The 19,957-nt window shown below is 46.6% G+C and overlaps 1 protein-coding gene across 1 annotated transcript in view; it reads left to right on the top strand.

Moving 5' to 3' along the window:
• The window catches only part of shank1 (SH3 and multiple ankyrin repeat domains 1), a 57,676-nt gene extending 38,950 nt beyond the window's left edge, over window positions 1-18,726 (top strand). Inside the window, exons 15-27 of the mRNA XM_053443563.1 lie at window positions 5,928-6,010; window positions 6,142-6,266; window positions 7,144-7,279; window positions 7,392-7,472; window positions 11,092-11,100; window positions 11,390-11,416; window positions 11,534-11,590; window positions 11,775-11,890; window positions 12,358-12,481; window positions 13,124-16,640; window positions 16,837-16,848; window positions 17,139-18,053; window positions 18,639-18,726. Coding sequence (XP_053299538.1) covers window positions 5,928-6,010; window positions 6,142-6,266; window positions 7,144-7,279; window positions 7,392-7,472; window positions 11,092-11,100; window positions 11,390-11,416; window positions 11,534-11,590; window positions 11,775-11,890; window positions 12,358-12,481; window positions 13,124-16,640; window positions 16,837-16,848; window positions 17,139-18,053; window positions 18,639-18,726 — 5,290 coding nt within the window. The remainder of the gene's footprint in view (window positions 1-5,927; window positions 6,011-6,141; window positions 6,267-7,143; window positions 7,280-7,391; window positions 7,473-11,091; window positions 11,101-11,389; window positions 11,417-11,533; window positions 11,591-11,774; window positions 11,891-12,357; window positions 12,482-13,123; window positions 16,641-16,836; window positions 16,849-17,138; window positions 18,054-18,638) is intronic.
• Window positions 18,727-19,957: the final 1,231 nt, after the last annotated feature.

The following is a 19,957-nucleotide window of genomic DNA, read 5'->3' as shown; positions in this document are numbered from 1 at the left end:
CACACGTTAGGAAAGAGCCACAACACATCCTGTACTTGGGATCGTTACCCTCTCCTGGCATTTGTAAAAATCTTAAATGTTTTCATAGAACAATGTCATTAATTTTGACATACATGCGTTTTATTTTCTACAATTCATTTTTGATATTGACTCGTGTGGTCTTTTCAGCGCTTTAGTCTGTCTGCAGCACTCTCATGTTATTGACCCTGCACACAGCTAATATTCATACTGCTGTAAACAGGCAGCAATTATACAGTCACCACCCTCATTCACACCCACAGCACTGTTCATCCACCGACCAACCTCTTAACTGGAATCTGTTTTTTAATCTGTGTTTGTTTTAAGAAGGATTACGCAAAAACTACCTAACAGATTATCATGAAACTTGGTAGAAGGATGCTGTATAGGTCAGTATAGAATCTGCTATATTTTGGTGCTGATCCAAATCAAGGGGGGGAATCTTTTGCCCCTCACTTTTATATTGTAAAATAGAAAGATTTTCAACATTGATAAAAAAAATCTGCATGTTTAGGGGAATGATATTCACGAGTGTGTGCAATTTGCTGCAGATCCATATAAACATCTGCATCTAGTGAATTTAAATGTGGTGGACGTACAAGCTCTATTATTTCTCCTCAAGCTTTTCATATAGTAGCTTTCTCAACAATACAACATGAGGTCATTGGATCACTGAGATAGCAAGTTACAAGACAGAGAAATGTTGTGGAAACACTGCAGAATGGTTGGATGTCAGGAAGCCAACATATAATTGCTCAGCTTTTCACAGCCTTCCGACTGATCGCAATATTAGATACCAGTGGCTATACAATGAATGAATATCAGAATTTCTGCCCTGACTGACTATTGCTGTTTGCATACATGAGTTTTACCAAGCTGCAGCTGAGGGCTACAGTCCGTTTTGCCTGTGATGGGCCAGGCTCTGAAAACACTCAGCCAATCAGAGGAGAGGCTCAGAGACATAAAACAGTAATCTATATTCCAGCACTCGCTCCTTGTGTGAATGTGTTTCGATGCACAGTGTCCTGTATGTTCATTTATTCACTTGGCACTTCAGTGCATTTGAGATGTGAGCTGGGCACCAGAAATGGACACAATAAGAATAAGAAAGAGACCGAGGCTTGGCAGAGACTGAGGGGCCATCACAGCCTGTGGAGAGCGGGATGCACTCAGAAGACTGAATCGAAGAGATCATGACGGAGGGGGGAAATGTGATTAGATAAAAAATGAGTGAATGATTAGAAGTTTGGAGAACAGCAGAGGAGAGGGGGAGGAGATGGGGCCACGAGGATGGAAATATGAAAAAGAAGAAGAGCCAGTGAAGAGAGAGAGAGAGAGAGAGAGAAGGAGGAACAGATGGTGTGGGCTGGGACGAGTTTGGTGCACGATGGGATTATCAGCATGTGTTTACAGAATGTTGCAACTGACGAGGTTTATATACATGTGACTCGCCCACTGACTGACTGACTGACTGACTGACTGACTGACTGACTGACTGACTGACTGACTGACTGACTGACTGACGGCCTTTCCATTCATAACTAGACTCTGATACCTGAGAGGTGCTGTTCCTCTACTGGACTCAAGTGAATGAAATGAACATGGTCTGACGTCTGTGGCATGTTCGACCTCACATGTTATTGGAATTATGTATTACTGAGTGGACTTACTCGGCATGTCATGAATATGTTTTTATATACATAGATATACCTTTATTTAACATAGCAAAGTGCCCTTTCTAATTCTGCGTCATTGAAATGAGCAGTTATCTTGGACTGTGTTGATTCTGTCGAGGCCCCTTCAGAATTATACCTTGTCATTAGTGAGTCCTCCTCACTTTTTATTGTTTGCTGGACATTGTGTGCAGAGCTTTTTATAAACAGTCAATGGTGCAGAGTGAGGTTGGTTAACTAAAAAATATTGCCAATGTCAGAGGTCTGGTCAATCCACGCAATCTTCAGACCCAAGTTTACATCCTTTCAAATTAGAGCTTGCTAAAGAGGAAGTGATTCTGTGAATGTTGCTCCCAACGACGAAGATCAACAAAAAGATCGTTAAGGGGAAGTTTTCAGCGCGATCATTTATCTACGATCCCTCTTTTACACCAAAATAAGCGAGTGAACACTGTTATTTGAACCCATGTAAAGACAATTACTTCCTTTCCTATTGTCAGTGGAGGAATCTGGATTTCATTTTTTTCCCCCTGAGCATCATGTTCGACGCCATGAATGCACAGAAAAACTGAGGCGCGCTCTTCTCCCCAAAGTGTCTTCTCCTGGGTGACATGATTCCCTCATCGCTTATTGGAGCCAGGCCCAGTAAAAACCTGTGTCTACTGCAGAGTAGTTTGTCCGGGGAGTAAATGCCGATTGAATCCATTCCTATTGCAGACAAAAGCCAGATGTTTGTGCCACAGGATGGAGCAGATGTTATACTACAATACAGTATATGGGCCTCACCTGTGAGCACACAGCGCCTGTTCGCTACTGACAGTGACTAATGGTGAACCATTACATGGCTTGGCTCTGGTGTGGACCTTCCCGAGCAAGTTTCCCTGCGTCCAGTTCTATCTGTTGCTGAGGCAACAAGCTGTATATAGCATCTCTCACTGAGGTTCTGGTAGCAGTGTTGTGCAAGTTCACTACTCTCATGAACTAGTTCAAAGTTCAGTTCATACAAGTAAACATGAATAGTTCACGTTCATAGTTCACCACTTAAATTCTGAACTAGTTCATATTTCAGTTCATTTCATAGTTTTAAGGTGGACAGTGAGAATGAAAGACTTAACTTGTTAAAGAAAACCTTATCCATCACTACCCCTTGCCTTTACTGTCGGAATGTTTATCAGACAGTGTGTAAAAATCCCTCAGATAATAATAAGGTGCATCGGATCTCGGATGTAGTTGCTGAGTCTGCGTCTCTGCTTTCTCTTGCCATCTGTATATGAGACTGAGAGCTGTTGTGTTGCAGGTATGGCCTGCCCCTTTAAGGAAAGTTTGTAGTGTGTGACGTAGTGCACCAGGGTATTGTGGGAAAATACGCTAAAAGTGTGTTTAAAAGGAGAAGTGACGGAGCACCTAGAGGCGATGCGAGTGTTGCTCCTGCTGTATATCCGAGAAATAAAGTGGCCGCATTCCAAGTAAAGAAACATCTCCTCCTCCTTCTTGACGGAGCGGTCCGGACGGCTGGTTACCGGCCAGACAGCGAGCCAAGATAACCAGTGACAGGGGCGGCTCCTGGTACAGGCGACATAGGAGACTGATTTATCATGACGTGACACATGCCATGTAAAACAATACATTAACGTCACACCATCATCCTCTAACCCCGGGGACGCAAAGGAGGTAGAAGCGCTGTGAAAAGCGGTCTGCCTCCTTTCCTCGCCCATGTTAAATACTTTGGCTGTTCGCACCGGCAGCGTAGTGCCGGGAAGAACCAGGAAGCGCCGCAGCCACACACACAAGCACATAATCTCCTGTGGGGGGGTGGCGGCTACAGGCTTGCGTAGGTCAGTCACCTGTGAAGACCAGCATCATTTACCCCTGAACCAGCGCGGAGAAATGATGATGAAATGTAATAAAAAAAAATTTAAATATAAAATGAAATATAAAAAAATTAAATTAAATTAAATATATATATTTTTTAATTAAATTAAATGGGGAAAAAAAAAAAACTGCGCGCACTTCCTGCGCAGAAGCACACTGCGCACATCCTGCGCAGAAGCCCATTGCGCACATCCTGCGCAGAAGCCCATTGCGCACATCCTGCGCAGAAGCCTACTGCGCACATCCTGCGCAGAAGCCCATTGCGCACATCCTGCGCAGAAGCCTACTGTGCACATTCTGTGCAGAAGGCCACTGCACACATCCTGCGCAGAGGCCTACTGCGCGAGTGCTGCGCAGAAGCCCATTGCGCACATCCTGCGCAGAAGCCTACTGCGCACATTCTGTGCAGAAGCCCAATGCGCAGGAATTGCGCGCGCAGCTTTTTTTTTTTAAATTTTTTTTTTAAGTAAATTAAATTTTTTCCTGTTTTTATATTTAATTAATTTAAATTAACATAGTGTATGTAAGATATTTTGAAATTAATAGGATAAGTCCTGCCAATTTTAAGTGTAACATATTGCCAGCTTGAAAATTGGAAAGAGTGGGATTCGAACCCGGGTCGCTCTTGTTAGAGACCGAACGCTTTACCGACTAAACTTCAGCTGATGGTTTCCACCCGGAACTAAGCACATTAAGACGATGGACAAATTATCGTGTGTTTGTCGGTGTCATTTTATGCTGCTTTTGATAAACACTTCAGAGAAAATATTTTCTACTTTACTACATATATTTGACAGCCTTACTTAAAAGTTACTTTTATATTTTTGGCTTTTAGATACTGGATGAAACCTATTGTTAGAGAATAACCCAGTGGGGGGGGGGGGTAATATTTTTTGAGAGAAGATTACAGATTCATTCACTATACGGCTCAATAGAGCCGTATAGTCTCTGATCCATGAAGCTTCCTTCTACCAAGTTGTGTGGTACGGAGCCGAGACACTGGCCAGAGAAGAAAACACTTGGAATACGTTGCTTGTTTGGTCTGCATATGTGTGCCATGAGTGATGGGTAACGTAGTGATAAGTCTAGCTAGTTGGTTTCGGTTAGGCTAAATCGCGGACATTTTACGGGCACTGAGCAACGACATGGTGAAAGCATTCGATTTAGACAGCGTCTCTCCTGAGGAGAAAGTATTGAAATGTCCCGAGGGTCAGTGAACAGGTAGGGGTGGGGCACGTGAAAGTTCTAGGCCAATGGCTGTAGGGTTTTGTGGGATGCCAGGCTCTCATTGGCTGATGAGTTGGCGTATCAAGGGTGAATGAGGAAGGGGAGTGAAGAATACAGTGGTGGATGAGAGGAGTGTCAGAGTTACAAACAAGAAGCGTGTCGTGTTCGCTGGAATTTAATAAAGTTACACATAAAGAGAGACGTTTCCTGTCGTCTATACGCGAGGACGCTACAATATGAACGTGTTCACCGTTCAAATTCATTATTTGTCATTGAGTTGCGTTCAGTTCATCGTTCTCATAAAAGTGAACGTGTTCATTGAACGCGTTCTTTTGCGTTCGTTCATGCACAACACTGGTAGAAACTGGCTCTGGCCATATAGAAACAAAACGTTGTACTATGTCATTACTGTTGTGTCGGGGTATATAACACTTAAATAGTGGCTTTGAACGGAAGCTGCAGTTTGGACGTTTGCCCACTGTGAAGTATTTATTGTCTCCATTTCAGTAATATATAGTCATTAAATCAGAAATGTTCCATGTTCTGAAGTCAAACTGCATCATGTCAATGTTAAACATTTTATCTCCATTTATTAAAAAAAAGTTGTGTTCATAATTTTTCCAAACAATAACAAGCAAGTGCTTAACAACTGCAGCAATTAACACTTCCTCCATTAGCAATATAAATAGTACAGAATTCGAGGCCTTTCTTGGATGTATCCCAGGGATTTACAGTAAAGTCCCTCCTCATAAAAATATTCCAAAACAGCTTGAAAAATGTAGGACATGTAAAATCAGGTGCAACAGATTAGAACAACAAATAAATGAGAAATAATGGAAGGATAACTTTACAGCAATCTGTTACAGAAAGATGAGCTAATTTATCTTCATTTAAAGATTTGAGATTTGAAGTATTTACAGTCTTCTAGGTATTGTAAAAATAAATTAAAGTATTGGCAAGATAAATGTGAGCATCTGTTGGTTTTAAAACTCGACTTTCAAGTCATCTGCCATGAAGGTGAATACAGACATGGAAGGACGCACTGTACATGTCCTCCTCGTCTCCTGTCCTTCAGTTGTATCTTTTTCTGTCATTTCAAACTCTACATTTGTCTCTCCTCTGTCTCCTGCCTGCCAGTGACTACATAATCAAGGAAAAGTCGGTGCTTCTGCAGAAAAAAGACAGCGAGGGCTTCGGCTTTGTGCTGAGAGGAGCCAAAGGTAAGAGAATATGAAATCAAACATCCTGCCGAGCAGTCATGCTCATCGATTTACATCATATATTATATGTTTTATTAGGTGCATTGTTAACGCTTCATCTCCCGCAATATGTTTTAATGGTGTGTCTCCAGCTCAGACTCCTATCGAGGAGTTCACTCCAACCCCAGCCTTCCCCGCCCTGCAGTACCTGGAGTCGGTGGACGAGGGAGGAGTGGCCTGGAGAGCTGGTCTGAGGATGGGGGATTTCCTGATCGAGGTACGGCCGTGATTCACCGATGCATCATCACGATAAAATTGAAAGCACTGTAAGGTTTCATGTGGAGGTTTCTACACGAGAAAGTAAAAATTTCGAAATTTCAAATGCGGGAAATGGTGAGAATGGGGCTGGATCCAAATCCGTATGGCCTCACTTTTCTCTGGATGTCATTCAATATATTCCCCAGGTCTATAAAACATTGCAAATTAAAAAAGAAGCCAATGACATTTAACTTAAAATGTATTATCATTCTGAACAAAATTTGGTTTGTAAGCAGCCATTAAACTTACAAGATAGAACGAAGGAGATTCTTGTGCCAACTTGCTCCAAGTATTAAGTCAATAATACAAGTGAAAGTAAATATAAAATATAAATATAAAGTGTATAAGGAATGATATTTGATACATGAAATTTAACATAATAGGAAGCTAAACAAAATAACATTGAACGTAAAAAATAAAGTAGTATCACACATAGTGTGCCTCAGTGTTTAACACAGTGATTTAAAAAATATACATTATTCAACACATTTTTTACTGAAAACAAAAAATACATATACCTAGTAAAAAACAGCTATGGATAAAGCTAAAGATGGAAACACAGCTAACAGCATGTAAAAGCTATTGCATAAAAAGTAGGTGACGCACATTTAATATAAAGTTGTCCACCCACGTTTCTGTATTCTGTGTTATGTTTTAGTTAAATACAATTGTTAAACCTGTATCTTACACCCTATTTAACAACATGCCATTTTGCCAACACAAATTTTAGATTAATATTCTGTAAATGCCGATGAGAAAGAATTGTGAAATAAACCATCACCTTCTGGTAAATGAATAAACACACTTTTCTGTACCACCTTGCATCTCTGTCCCAGGTCAATGGTCAGAATGTGGTTAAAGTTGGACACCGGCAGGTCGTCAACATGATCCGGCAAGGTGGCAACAGCCTCATGGTCAAGGTTGTCATGGTAACCCGCAACCCAGACATGGAGGAGGGTTCGAGGAAGAAAAGTAAGTTTATCTACTTCCCCTAAAGGGGGGTGTTGTTCATGAATGCTGGTTACTGAGCCTTGGTCTTCAGCAGCTTGACTCACCACTGCTTTCCCTGTTTGCTCCTCTCCAGTTCCTCAGCAGAGTAAGAGGCTCAGCACTCCCGCCATCGCCCTACGATCCAAATCCATGACCTCCGAGCTGGAGGAGATGGGTAAGAAACGGGTTTATGGATAAACTGTCTCTTAGGGGCAGGGTGGATGGCAAGGAATGAAGGAGCAGTTTTACAGGGAGATGTAGACAAAGAAGGGGAGTGCTTTGGAGCTGAGGAGGAGAACATAAGTTAGTGGGTAGAAATAGATTGAGCAGATGAAGACTTGTGGAAACAGTGTGAAACCAGAGTGTTGGGGGTTGTTAAGGATGCTGAACATTAGGGGAGGGGGGGAGCCCAGCTTAAAATAGATGACAAGAAAGTAGAGAGGGAGATAGTTTTCTTACTCAGTGACAAAGGGAAAAGAAAGAAGAAGATTGGCAACCGCCGTGGATGACGCTCTCCATGCATTTCACTGTTCTTTCAGAGGTTCCACACTGTCACTACCAGCACCCCCACTACAGGTAACCCCACCCAGCAAAAGTGTCGCCATCCACCGTGTGATCCCCCCCTCTCACTGCCCGCCTCTCTTACCTCTCTTACCCCCCCCCCTGAACCCCACCACCGCTCCCTGGCCCACCCTCAGCTTTCACCCCAGCGTCCACGGAGCAGCCTACCTCTGCTCAACACACACAGGACACACAAACACTGACACTTTTTGTTGCGAAGGTAACACTGCGGGAGAATGAGGAGTTCCCGGGGGCCACGATCATCACTGCAAAGTGGTTTTAATGTGTCGTAGGTTTTAAAACATCTTCCCCTTTTGTTTGTATCTCCTTTTTAAAATATTTTGGATTTGTTCAGAAGAAATATCACCCAGCATGGAATTATTGAGATGAGTAATTTTTCAGAGAAAAAAACAACTTTTTTTCAGAGTACGTCGTTATGGTAACAGCATTATGTTTGATTTATGCCGTCTCTATTTGAGTCAAAATAGTGGGAGGAGAGTGCATGGTGAGGGTCAGCGCCCCCATTTGCACATCAGAACGTTGGCCAGCGTTTTATTGGTAATTGGGTTTTCATCTTCGAGACATTTATGATGCTTGCCGTCGCTGCTGTGTGGATCTGAGCATGCCCAGTGAGCAGTTGATGATGTATGAGCACCGATGACATGTAAAGCTGCCGAAAAATGAATCTGCCGGGCTGGTTTCGGGCCTTTTCTCTCACAAACAATGTCCGACAACTGCACATCCCTGTTAACAGCAGCAGCTGTAAGTCGGGATCTGACCACAGTAAATCCTGAGGTGCAGAGATCGGCCCTTTGCTTCATCCCTATCCCCAGACTCCTCCCCTCACCTGCCTTATCTCTGTGGTGTGCCCTCACCTGACCAGCACAAAGCATGAGCACTCAGTCTGACACACAGGTTCCTGGTTCCTGAACCCTGAACCCACCTCCACATTGAAACACATCTACCAGTGCTCACCACATACTGTGTGATCTTCCTGCGAGCACAGTATGCAGTGATGCTGCAAAGGTCAATCTGTGTCCCAATACAAACAAAAAGGTGCCAGAAGGTCCATATTCATGTTTGAGACATGTAAACAGAGGCACAGAGCAAATGTTATCACCTGTATTTTACCATTTGCTCTTCCAGCAAAAATTTTGAAAAAGGAAGTCGCAATTATTTGATTGCTTGAAGGAGACATATAATGCTCATATTTAAGTTGATTATCTTAAAGCATATCACTTCTCTCATTGTGTCACTTTGCTGCAGCTCCTCTTTTCAACCGCTGTCTAAAACATTGAGGTCCCCCTCCTGATAAAATCCTAGTTTGCTCTGACTGGCCAGCTGGCCCACGCTGTTGTGATTGATCAACCTCTTCCAGCATGTTTAGGAAAAGTTAGCCTGTTTAGCCCAATTCATGCTTCTGCGTCGAGGCTACGCCATAAACTATGCAAAGATGTGTCCCCTACGCAGAGCCCTACGCTGTACACTGACGTGCACCTCCCCAAAAATGTAACTACGAGTTGAGGCAACGCAGACCACGAGAGCTGTGATTGGTCCGACAGACTCGCAGCCACTTTGAATTGAGTCGAAGGAAGGAACACGTCTTTCTTTTCATCGTTGTTGTTCTCTGAGAAAAGATAATTGCTCTCCATCATTTACCAACTCCAACACAATCAGCTTAGTAACACTCGCCATTGTTCCCCAGTAAACAGACGTTGTGAATGAGCAGACCAGAAACCGGAAGACACTCAACAACCGCATAGAAACTCTAGCGTTTTGGCGGTGTTATAGCAGCGTGACTCACACACACATACGAACGACTATGAACGCTCGGCCCTGTGCGGAGGCTACGTGCCTACCTACAGTGTAGCTTCGACCCAGAAGCATGAATTGGCCCTTAGATGTGCATTATGCAAATGTGGGGCTTCGTGTTTTTGTCACCTGACCTCACAATGTGGCGGGGGTATGGTCCAGAATAATGAGCTTCAGGAGCTTCTGTGTTTGAAGAGGAGCTTCCTGTGCCACACACTTTGGCCTTTTGAACTTTCCAGAACATTTACATGCACAAACAAAACTATATAACACACTAGAGGGAAAAAAAACACTGAAAAAGCATCATACGTCTCCTTTAAACTGGCTCTCATGTGTACTGAAAACAACTGAGCAGTGATAAACGGGTGTAAAACTGTTAATGTATTCGCTTTTTGCTGATATATCTGTGTATATATCGTCCGATAAATAACCTAAGAAATTGCAGTCGCACTATAAGAAACAAGATCTAAGGTCATTTAGAAACAGAACTACAACAAATGGATTTTTCAAATGTAAAGTTAGTCCAACAATCCAATCAATCCATATTAGTACTGCTTTTTTTAACTATGTTTAGATGAAAAATGGCTGATGGCATAAAATTATCGTAATATTTAAAAAATCCAAATATTACTACGACAATCCATTAATAAATCCAGAGCGCTACACGCCATGCTTTACACAAAAAATGTATCTTTTAAAGAAAGTGTCTGTTTGACTCAATATGAAGTGCAGTAAATGACCGAGGTTCCTTGAGATGTGGTGGCTTCATTTGCAGTCAGAGCGTCTTTTATAGCTTTGCTTGTGCCTCCTTCTGGATCAAGGTGAGAGGACCACAGTGTGTGACGAAGCCATGTCAGTCGCTGCCATATGCTTATTCGAATGCATTAGAATTCATTTAGCTGTGACGCCTATTAAACTATCTCACCTCTGTGATTGGTGCAGTGTCCCAGTTCACCTAGAAGTCATGCTGGAAGATAACAAGGGCATTCAAATGGAGTGGATCGAGCAGTGCACTTTAGTCCATTGTTTTCACAAACCCTTAATACAAAACTCTAATTTATTTTTAATTATATGAAATAAATACAAGCTCCAAATCTGTCCAGCCTTCGTTGAACCATCAGACATTAAACGTTTTCTTCTCCACAATTTAGCTCATTAAACTTCAAATAATCAGAATATGAATATGGCAGATAACAGTATCCCTGCTCAGTACGCACACACAAACAGACACACACTCTCTCACTCACACACTCACTCCCTCACTCACACCAGTGGATGCAAACCCTAAAGGGTCACCTTCAGTTCTTTACTCCCTAATGGAGTTGTCCTTTTACTGTTCACTGGTTTAACCACTAACTCCGTCTTTTCTTTGTCTCCTTTGTCCCCACTTCAACGCCGTCGGGATCTTAACCATTATACAGTGGAGCGAGGTGGGAGCCCTCTTCAGACTAATTCCTCATTTATGCTTGTGTGTTGTCGAGTGTGTCAGTCAACGTAACTGTGTATGTGTGCAGCATATTTACTGTATCATAAGTGTGCACGCTTCAGCTATCTTTAGAGCCAGGGCATGATTTACGTTCTCTTACATGGACGATCGAAAAGCCTTGTGAGGTGACTCAGTTTGTCAGGCTCCAGGGAATATGATTAGTATTCAGTGTAACGATGCTGTCGCACTTTCACTCCTGCCAAAACTTAAGTCTCCTTTTGTCCTCCTTCCAGCTGCTACCCCTTGGAAAAAAAAATCAGGTATGCTCTGGTACATCGGTGCCTGAGGCGTTGTATTTACTATACGTCTTTCCAGAATGACTTGGTGCTCACCGCTCCACCCCTTACTGAGCTCATTCTCTGTTTCTCTTCTTTCAGAATTCGAATCCTCCCAAGTTACAGAGAAGAAGAGGACAGTCTATCAGATGGCTTTGAGTAAGGCAGCTCATGTTTGTCAGTGGTTGTTTCCTCGAGTGTCTTCCTCTCTTCCTTATCCACCTTCATCGAGTGTCCCTTTCCACACGGTTTCCTTCATGTTGCTGTTCATGTTTCTGTTTCATTGTCCTATGTCCTTCTCTCTTTCTGTCTTTTTCTCTCCTGTTCGTTTTTCTTCTCTCAGATAAACTAGATGAAATTCTTGCAGCAGCTCAGCAGACAATTAGCACCAATGAAGCGCCTGGGACACGGGGACAGGGGCCAAAAAGAGACAGAGGGCGAAGCTTCTATGGCAACGAGGTGTGTATGGTGAAACACACTGCATAGGAATCTACATGTGCTCTTAAATATGATGTGTGTGTGTCCCTATGATGACGGATATGAAAACATAACCGCCTGGTGGAGGTAGATGTGAAACAGTTTAAAAAAGAAACTGGAGGGAGAGCAGGGTCCTCCACTACCTTAAGGTGGGTGGTTTGAACCCCGGGTCCTCCATATTGCATGATGAAGTGTCCTTGTTCAAGACCCTAACCCTAAATTGCCCGAGATGGATGTTCCATCAGAGTTGGAATTATGTGAGATGGGAAAGCAAATATGGAGTTGGAAGTTTGCGACCTGATGCTGCAGCATGCTTATGTCTTTTTTGTTTTATTTGAAAGATTTAGAAAGTGAAGAGCTGCTCTGCACAAATGCAAGAAAGACCATATTTAAAACCCATCCCTTTTGTTTTACCCTTTTTCACCTGCTTTTCTTTTTTTCTATTTCAGCAAAATTACGGGGACCAGTCCGGGATGGGGATGATGTCATCAGGCCTGGGCCTCGGCTACGAACGTGGACAGTATGCCTCAGGTCACGGCCCACCGCACGGTATTATACGGCAGAAATCCATCGGTGAGGCTGTCTGTTTTTTCCGTCTGCCCCTCTGTCCGCCTGTCTGTCTGCCCTCTGGACCAGTAGAGGTCAACACTGTTTGTCTGTGGCCGACAATGTCTCGTCTGTGGCCAAAATGTGCACAATTTGTACTTTATCTGTAGATGCTTTTTTCGTATCTTATACTTGCACTGTAAGAAATAAGATGTCTGTTTGTTTTATACTCACACTACTACTATTTGTTATATTGAAAAGTGCCACTAATCAGATTTTATTTTCATGGCTTATTTTCTGGTGTGTTGCTTACTACGGCTTTGCTAACTCTCCCTTTGATAGTTTTGTGCTCTCTGGTGACTGGTAAAAATGCTGCATTGTAATTCTGTCCACTTGCTACTTGTTTGTTGAATATAATAACCCCAACTAATGTACATACTAACAGATACGAGTTGAGAACCGACTCGGTGACAGGTAGATGGGCAGGCAGATTTAGACAGACACTCTCACTGGTTACCTCCAGCTTCCCCTTTTCTCTGGCCCCATTTCTTCTCTTTCATCAGCCTCTTATTCTCGCTCTTCTCCATCTGTACCTTCTCTACTTGAATGGTCGCAGCCGTGTTTCATCCCCATGTTTTTTTTCCTCTGTCTCTGAATGCTGTACTGCAGGGGTGGCTGAGGACGAGAGGAAGTTCCTGCATCCTCCGGCCATGAAGTTTGCACGAAGTCTTTCGGTGCCTGGCCCAGATGACATCCCCCCCCCTCCCACCACTGCTCCACCAGACCCTCCCTTCTCCTCTGCTCCACCACTAGGTTGGAGAGCCAAGTCTTCTCAGCAGCCCTCTGTCTCCGTGTCCCAGTCCACATCCACCTCTGCACACTACCAGCCCTTCACCCAGTCAGCGCACTTCACCCATAGTGGCAGGGAGAGGGCAGGTGCTCCCCCAACCGGCCCCATTGGAGGAGCAGGCGACCACACAACCTCATATTCACATGCTGCTGCCCACACGGTTCAAAGCAGGACTGCTTCGCGGAAGGTTGCCTATACTGGGGAACCTGTTGGAGCTGGCATTGGAGCTGGTGGAGGGGCAAAGGCGGGGGGGCTTAGGAGAGGCTACAACAGCGCTGTCCCACCATCCAGCATTGCCACTGTAATGCCCCAGCAACAACAGACTACCCAGAGTCAACCCCAGCGGGTAGACCGCAGTGCAGCTGGAGCAGGGGGTCCTAAAGGCGGAGCCCGGAGAGGTAAGGGCCCCCTGATGAAGCAATCCAAGGTAGAGGACCTGCGTGCGGCCCAAGGTACACTTGGGGCAAAAGGCTCGTTGGAGAAAAGTTCCATTCCCATACCCACCATTATTGTCAAGGCTCCTTCAACCAGCAGCAGTGGACGCAGCAGCCAGGGCAGCAGTGTGGAGGCGGATGCTCCAGCACCAGGGGAGACGGATGAAAGCAAAACACCCCACGGTCCACCACCCTCCACTCCTGCTCCCCAACCCCCTGCTCCGCCTTCCATTCCAGCTCCGCCACCTCCAACTTTGCCTTCTATCCGCGCCCAAGAAAACCTGGACTTTACCAGCCAGTTTGGGGCTGCCATTGTTGGCGCAGCTCGCCGAGACAGAGAACGATTTCATGAAGCTCGCAGAAAGAGTGCCTCCTTGTTTATGTCTGTTGAGGACGACGTGAGTCTTGGAGGAGTGAGTGATGGAGTAGGAGCAAGGACTCAGGTGTCACAGCAACAGCTTAGCACACAGGCTGAAAGTTCATCCACACGGCTGCGCCCGTCAAAGTCTATTGATGAGGGCATGTTCTCTGGAGACACCTTTATCCATCACACCCGCAGTATGCCTCCGGCCTTTGGTCTACCTGAGTACTCCTCTTCTGCCCTGGATTATCAGCCTAAATCTGTGCCTACTGACTTGTACACACCAGCAGGCAGGCAGTCAGCACCCTCTGCAACCACCACCTTTATTCACCCACTAACAGGCAAGGCTCTTGACCCCACATCGCCATTAGGCCTCGCCCTCGCTGCCAGAGAGCGTGCTCTGAGAGATGACAGCAGGTACAGGCGGGGAACAGACCACCACTTCAGCCGCCAGATGTCGAGTGTGGTGTACCCTTCATCGGCTGTCACCTCTCAGCCTGTGTCATCTGTCGCTCAGTCCTCCAGCACCTCCTACCTGGTCACTTCATCTTCTCTGGCTGCCACTACACCCACCGTTGGCCGCCCGCCATCACCCAGAATCCTCAGAGGAGGTGGGAGTATGTGGGGTGAGGAGGGCGGCGGAGGAGAGAGGGAGCGGGAAGGAGGAGGGGCTCGCGAGGGGCTACGAGTTCGGTTCTCTGAGGACAAAACAGTCCACACGCACCACTACCAGTCTCCGCCGTATCAACCCACCTATAAGGAGAGGGAGCGGGAGAGGTCAAGGGAACGGGACAGGGAGCAGTCAAGAGAAAGAGAGAGAGACAAAGAGAGAGAGGGTTACATGAGGAGGGCAGAGCAGGCTGAGAGCTCCGCCCAGCAGGGGTCTCAGTCTCAGCAGCCGCAGAGGCCATCTTTTCTCCGGATGGAAAGTCAATCTGATGCCTATATCTTGTCCCTCACCCCTCCCTCTCCCCCACATACCAGTTCTCAGCAGACAGCGAACACTACTGGGAGCACTGGGACTGGTCTGATGGTCCTCCCTCCCCCCGCCCCCTCAGTTGATGCGGACGATGGGTTTGGCTACGCCGATCCCCTCCCACCTCCGTTAGAGTTCGCGAACAGCTTCGACAGGGGAGGAGGGGGGATGTCAGCATACACAAAACATGGGATGCACCCAAACAGTCTGACCTCCCGCAGACAGCAGGTACCACCCCCTCCGCCCCCTCCTCCCCCACCGCCACCCCCTCCAGCCCCCCAGAAAGAAGCATTTGCAAGTGGGTTTCCTGCTCACACGCCGCTGCCCTCACCCCAAGCAGGGGACTCCACCACCTCCAGCCTCACATCTTATGACAGTGAGGTGGCTAACCTGACTCAGTCTGCTCACTCCCCCTCCCAAACATCACCAAACCCTCTGCCACCTTCCTCACCCTCTACCCTGCAGCCCACCTCAACAGCAGGACCTCCCCCTCCCCCGTCAATCTCACCACCGCTTCCTCCTGGATCCTACCACAGACCCTTCTCTATGTCACACCCCCACCACCTTTACAACAGCACTCATGCTCCTGGGCGCTCTTCTCCCACGCCTCCCCTGCACACAATTGCACCTCCCCCATCCTACCGTGGACATCCAGTACCGTCCTCCACTGCTGCCACCTCTGCTCCACTTAGGGGCACTGCCTCCCATGCCACGACCGCTAGCTGTGCCGCTATAACCACCGCTGCTGCCACCACAACAAGCACCTCCACTCAGCTCTACCAGGAGCGAACACATCCAACATCCTCTGCCACTATCACAGGCAGTCGAAGGACTGGGGAGCACCACCGCCCTCCCCCTGCTACCAAGAAAGGAGAGTCCCAGGAGACAGTGGTGGACTCTGGGATTGAAGAGCTTGACAGCCGCAGCAGCAGTGACCACCACCTGGACACCATCCTCTCTCTAAGCGGAGCCGGTGTCCGTGGTGACAGGCTGGACCGAGGGGAGAGGGGAGTTGGAGGACGTTTGGGGGGAGGCGGGGCAGGGGAGTCAGAGAGGGGAGGAGATTTCCTGGAGTCCTACATGAGCTACTTGGACGGACAGACTTTCGAGATGCAGAACGCCACAGCAGTAACTTCCACCTACCCAAAAGCGAACAGGTTCAGAGAGGGAGGTCGCGTCGGGGATCTGCACAGACAGACCAGTACTGTTCCTGCATCCTTTCACTCCCACCGACGACGAGAGGAGCAGGAAGATGATGATGTCGAGGAGGGAATGTCAGAGGACGAACGTGGCCCGGATGGGTACAGGGTGAGGGACATGCAGACCATGGGACGTCCCTCTTCACCGTACTTTGATCGACCACGCACGCCTGAGATGAAGCCTCTGTGGGGCGAGGGGCAATTGACCCGTGATGGGAGCAGCCAGTCCGGGACACTTTTAGAGGGGAAGAGGATTTACCCACCTGCATCCAGTATGAAGCCCAGCATCATCAATGAGCTGAGCAGCAAACTGCAGCATCGCACCAGGGACAGCTGGAGCAGCCAGAGAGCATTGAGCAGACACAGGTACACATCAGACACCTTTAGTCCCACTTTGTCACTTTACCCATGTCTCATCTCCATGCATACATCAGTGTGACCTCTTCACCTCCCATGCTTGATTTCAAAGCCTTCTGTGTATTGTGAGTTTGTGTCCTGTGTTTGTGTCTATACTGTGTAAATCTCTTTTATGTCTCTGGCTTTTTCCATGTGTTTCTCTCAGAAGCAGAAACAGGTAAAGGAGCCCCTTCCACAATACCTTTCTTTCTGGAAAAAAAAATTTAACTTTGACATCTGCCTGATTAACAACCTAATATGCTGCCATAACAAGGGAGAGGAAACCATGTTAACTGCACAATCTCAATAGCGGGATAATGTTTCACTCGTGTGTGTGTGTGTGTGTGTATGTGTGTGTGTGTGTGTGTGTGTGTGTGTGTGTGTTTTTGTGTGCATGTTTTTCATGTCAATGTTTATGGTTCCTCTCATGGATTTTCTCTCTAACAAAGTATCTGTCTCTGTCCATAGATTTTCAGAAGACTCAGCCTCAGCCCTGAGCCCCCCCTCAGCCCGATCCCAGTCTCCGTCTCCAATCTCGATGTCCCAGCCATCATTGTCCCCATCCCCGTCCCCCACGGCTACCTCCCAGTACCACAACTGGGGGCGATCCCCGTCTCCTCAGCCTCCAGCCGCCTGTCAGCCTCCAGCCGCCTCTCAGCCTCCGCGTTCTCATTCACCGCTGTCCCCGACATCTTATTCCCCTTACCCCACCTCCCCCAAACACAGACCTGTCTACCGGACCAAAGCCCTCGAATTCCAGTTCATCCCAAGTCGCGAGTCCCGTAAAGCAGAATCACACATACTCCAGCGCAGGCGAGCACCGAGCCCCCTCATCTCCCCATCAGAGAGGCCGAAGGTGGGCCCACCTCGTCCATCCTCCCTTCCACTTCTCCCCACAACACCCCTATACAGCGCCATCTACGACCTCCGAGGTTCAATTACCCCACCATCCCCTGGAAACCCTCTGGGTGATCCTTACTTCTCGCCTTCTCCTCCCCTTTTCGCCCCCTCTGGAGCACCTCCTCCTCCAAACTCCAATTTACTTGTTTCACGATCCCTCTCTCCAACACATTTCCTGTCTGGGGCCTCATCTCCCCCGCTGCATCCTCTCCCTCCACCTACCTGCCTGAGTTACCCCCATCTACCGCCCCCGTCCCCGACGAAGCCGTTTGCCTCCAAGCCGCTGCCCTACTGGACCAAGTATGACGTTGCAGACTGGCTGGGATACCTGAACCTGGGTGAGCACAGGGAGCGTTTCCTGGACAATGAGATCGACGGCACCCACCTGCCGTCGCTAACCAAGGATGATTTTCTGGACTTGGGAGTGACACGTGTTGGCCATCGCATGAATATAGAACGGGCCCTGAGGACTATAATGGACAGGTATGACTGCTCCAACAGATAGTCAGCACAGATGATACTCCTTGCATCATATCAAATCATATTTACAGTTGACTACATACATTTCTCCCTGAGTTCACTTGCTAAAACATTTCAAACGTTGTCATATCTTAACTGTACTACTGCAAACAAAACACTATTTTATGACCAATAAGAGCTCTTCATCACTCATTTTTATTATGTTCTAAAAACATAGACAACTACTTAGTTCTGACTTTAATTCCTATAGGACAGTACTTATTTAAATATAGCATAGGTAATTCCCCCTGTAACAATAGTGTTATAGATTTATTGCTTTATATTTTGTCTCAAAGATTCAACAAGGAATTTGTTTGCAAAGGTGCATGATGTGTATATTCTTTTCTCTTGGTATTTCATTAACTTGGATCTGACTCCTAGTGATGACCTCAGTTTTCTCAGTCCGATTAGAGTCCACAGCACAAGAGCTGCCATGGTTTCCAATTGAACAAATAATTCTCTCCTTTTTAAAAAGCAGGAATCACAAAGCATTATTCATTATCATCAAACACAAGGCACTAAACCTCATGTTTGTTCTCCTGTCCTCAGGCTGTCCAGCAGCCCCTTCCCCATCTCTGTTCTCTCACCTCGGGAAGGACTGACTGAGAGGAGGAGGGACGACGGGAGTCGGAGCTGAGTGTGGAAGTGCAGAGATGAAAAGACAGAGGAAGGACGGAAGGAGGGGTTGGAGTAAATGAGGGAGGAAGACACAACTGCTGCTGTTCATGGTGGTTTCACACAACAAATGAGGGGGGAACAGATTTCACATAGAGAGCGACAGAACGAGGGAGTCGAGTCCCAAAGGGAGATTGAAACGCAGGGACGGAAAAAGGGCTGACGATCCATAAAGACACCGGCTGGCGCTCCCCTGGATGTGGCAGGCTGATTTACACCCGTACACTCCCCACATGCACGCACGGTCACACCAATCAGCTAACACAACAAACACCCTCCCATCCAAAATGCATTCGAAGACACCGTGGCTGCAGCAGAGTGAAGAACCGTGATCTTGGAGGAACAATGAAACGCCAGATCGATTTTTAAAACAGAAGGGTTGAGATATAGGCGTTTGTGCGGCCGTCTTTGTCGAGGCGTCCTGCTACGCCTCGGCCCGCTGGTTGAATCTGCTCGAGCTCAAGAGTGAAACCCACCAAGAATATTTGGAGTGTAATCAATCACAACCCCTCCCTGCGTGAGTGGATGCTAGATTTATATTTTAAATGTGTCTGTAGATAACAGAGGATTATGAATATTTGATGGGGTGAATGAGCGTGAGTGTCTGCAGGAACGAGGCTGTGTCTATTTGTGGGTTAATGCAGGACGATGCAGAGCGGCGTCCACGTCTCCTGGAGGGGACGAGGTCAAGTTGCGTCCTCGCTCCATGTGGCTGTGACTGGTCTTGTTTTTTACCTCACCACCGGTAGGGCTCTGTCCTCACTGCAGCTCCTGTCGTCAGGATCTTGTGTGTTCCTCTATAGCTCTTTATCATCTTAAGTCTTATAATGACATATATACAGACTGGTCACTGTATCACAAATTTGTAGCAAAAATAAGTGCCCAGACCGACTACATGAAAAAAAATAAAAGAAAGAAATACACCGATACACACACAGGCACCCGAGTTACTACTATAACCTGCCTGCATGCATACACCAACATGTAGACACACACATACACACAAGCCCTAGCTACCTGGGCTTGTGTTAGAATTTATGGGACACCATATATATAGACACAATATACATTTTGATCGGAGATGTACAGAAGAAGACAGACTGCTCAACTGTTAGACGGGGACACGCGTGACAATGTGAAGAGAAACAACTCCCAGAGGATTTTATTTACCAGGAACAGACTTCCTCAGCGTC

This window comes from Pleuronectes platessa, chromosome 16, assembly GCF_947347685.1.
Source record: "Pleuronectes platessa chromosome 16, fPlePla1.1, whole genome shotgun sequence".
Taxonomy (NCBI): domain Eukaryota; kingdom Metazoa; phylum Chordata; class Actinopteri; order Pleuronectiformes; family Pleuronectidae; genus Pleuronectes; species Pleuronectes platessa.
The sequence above is the reverse complement of the archived record's forward strand: the minus strand, read 5'-3'. Positions and strand labels throughout refer to the sequence as shown.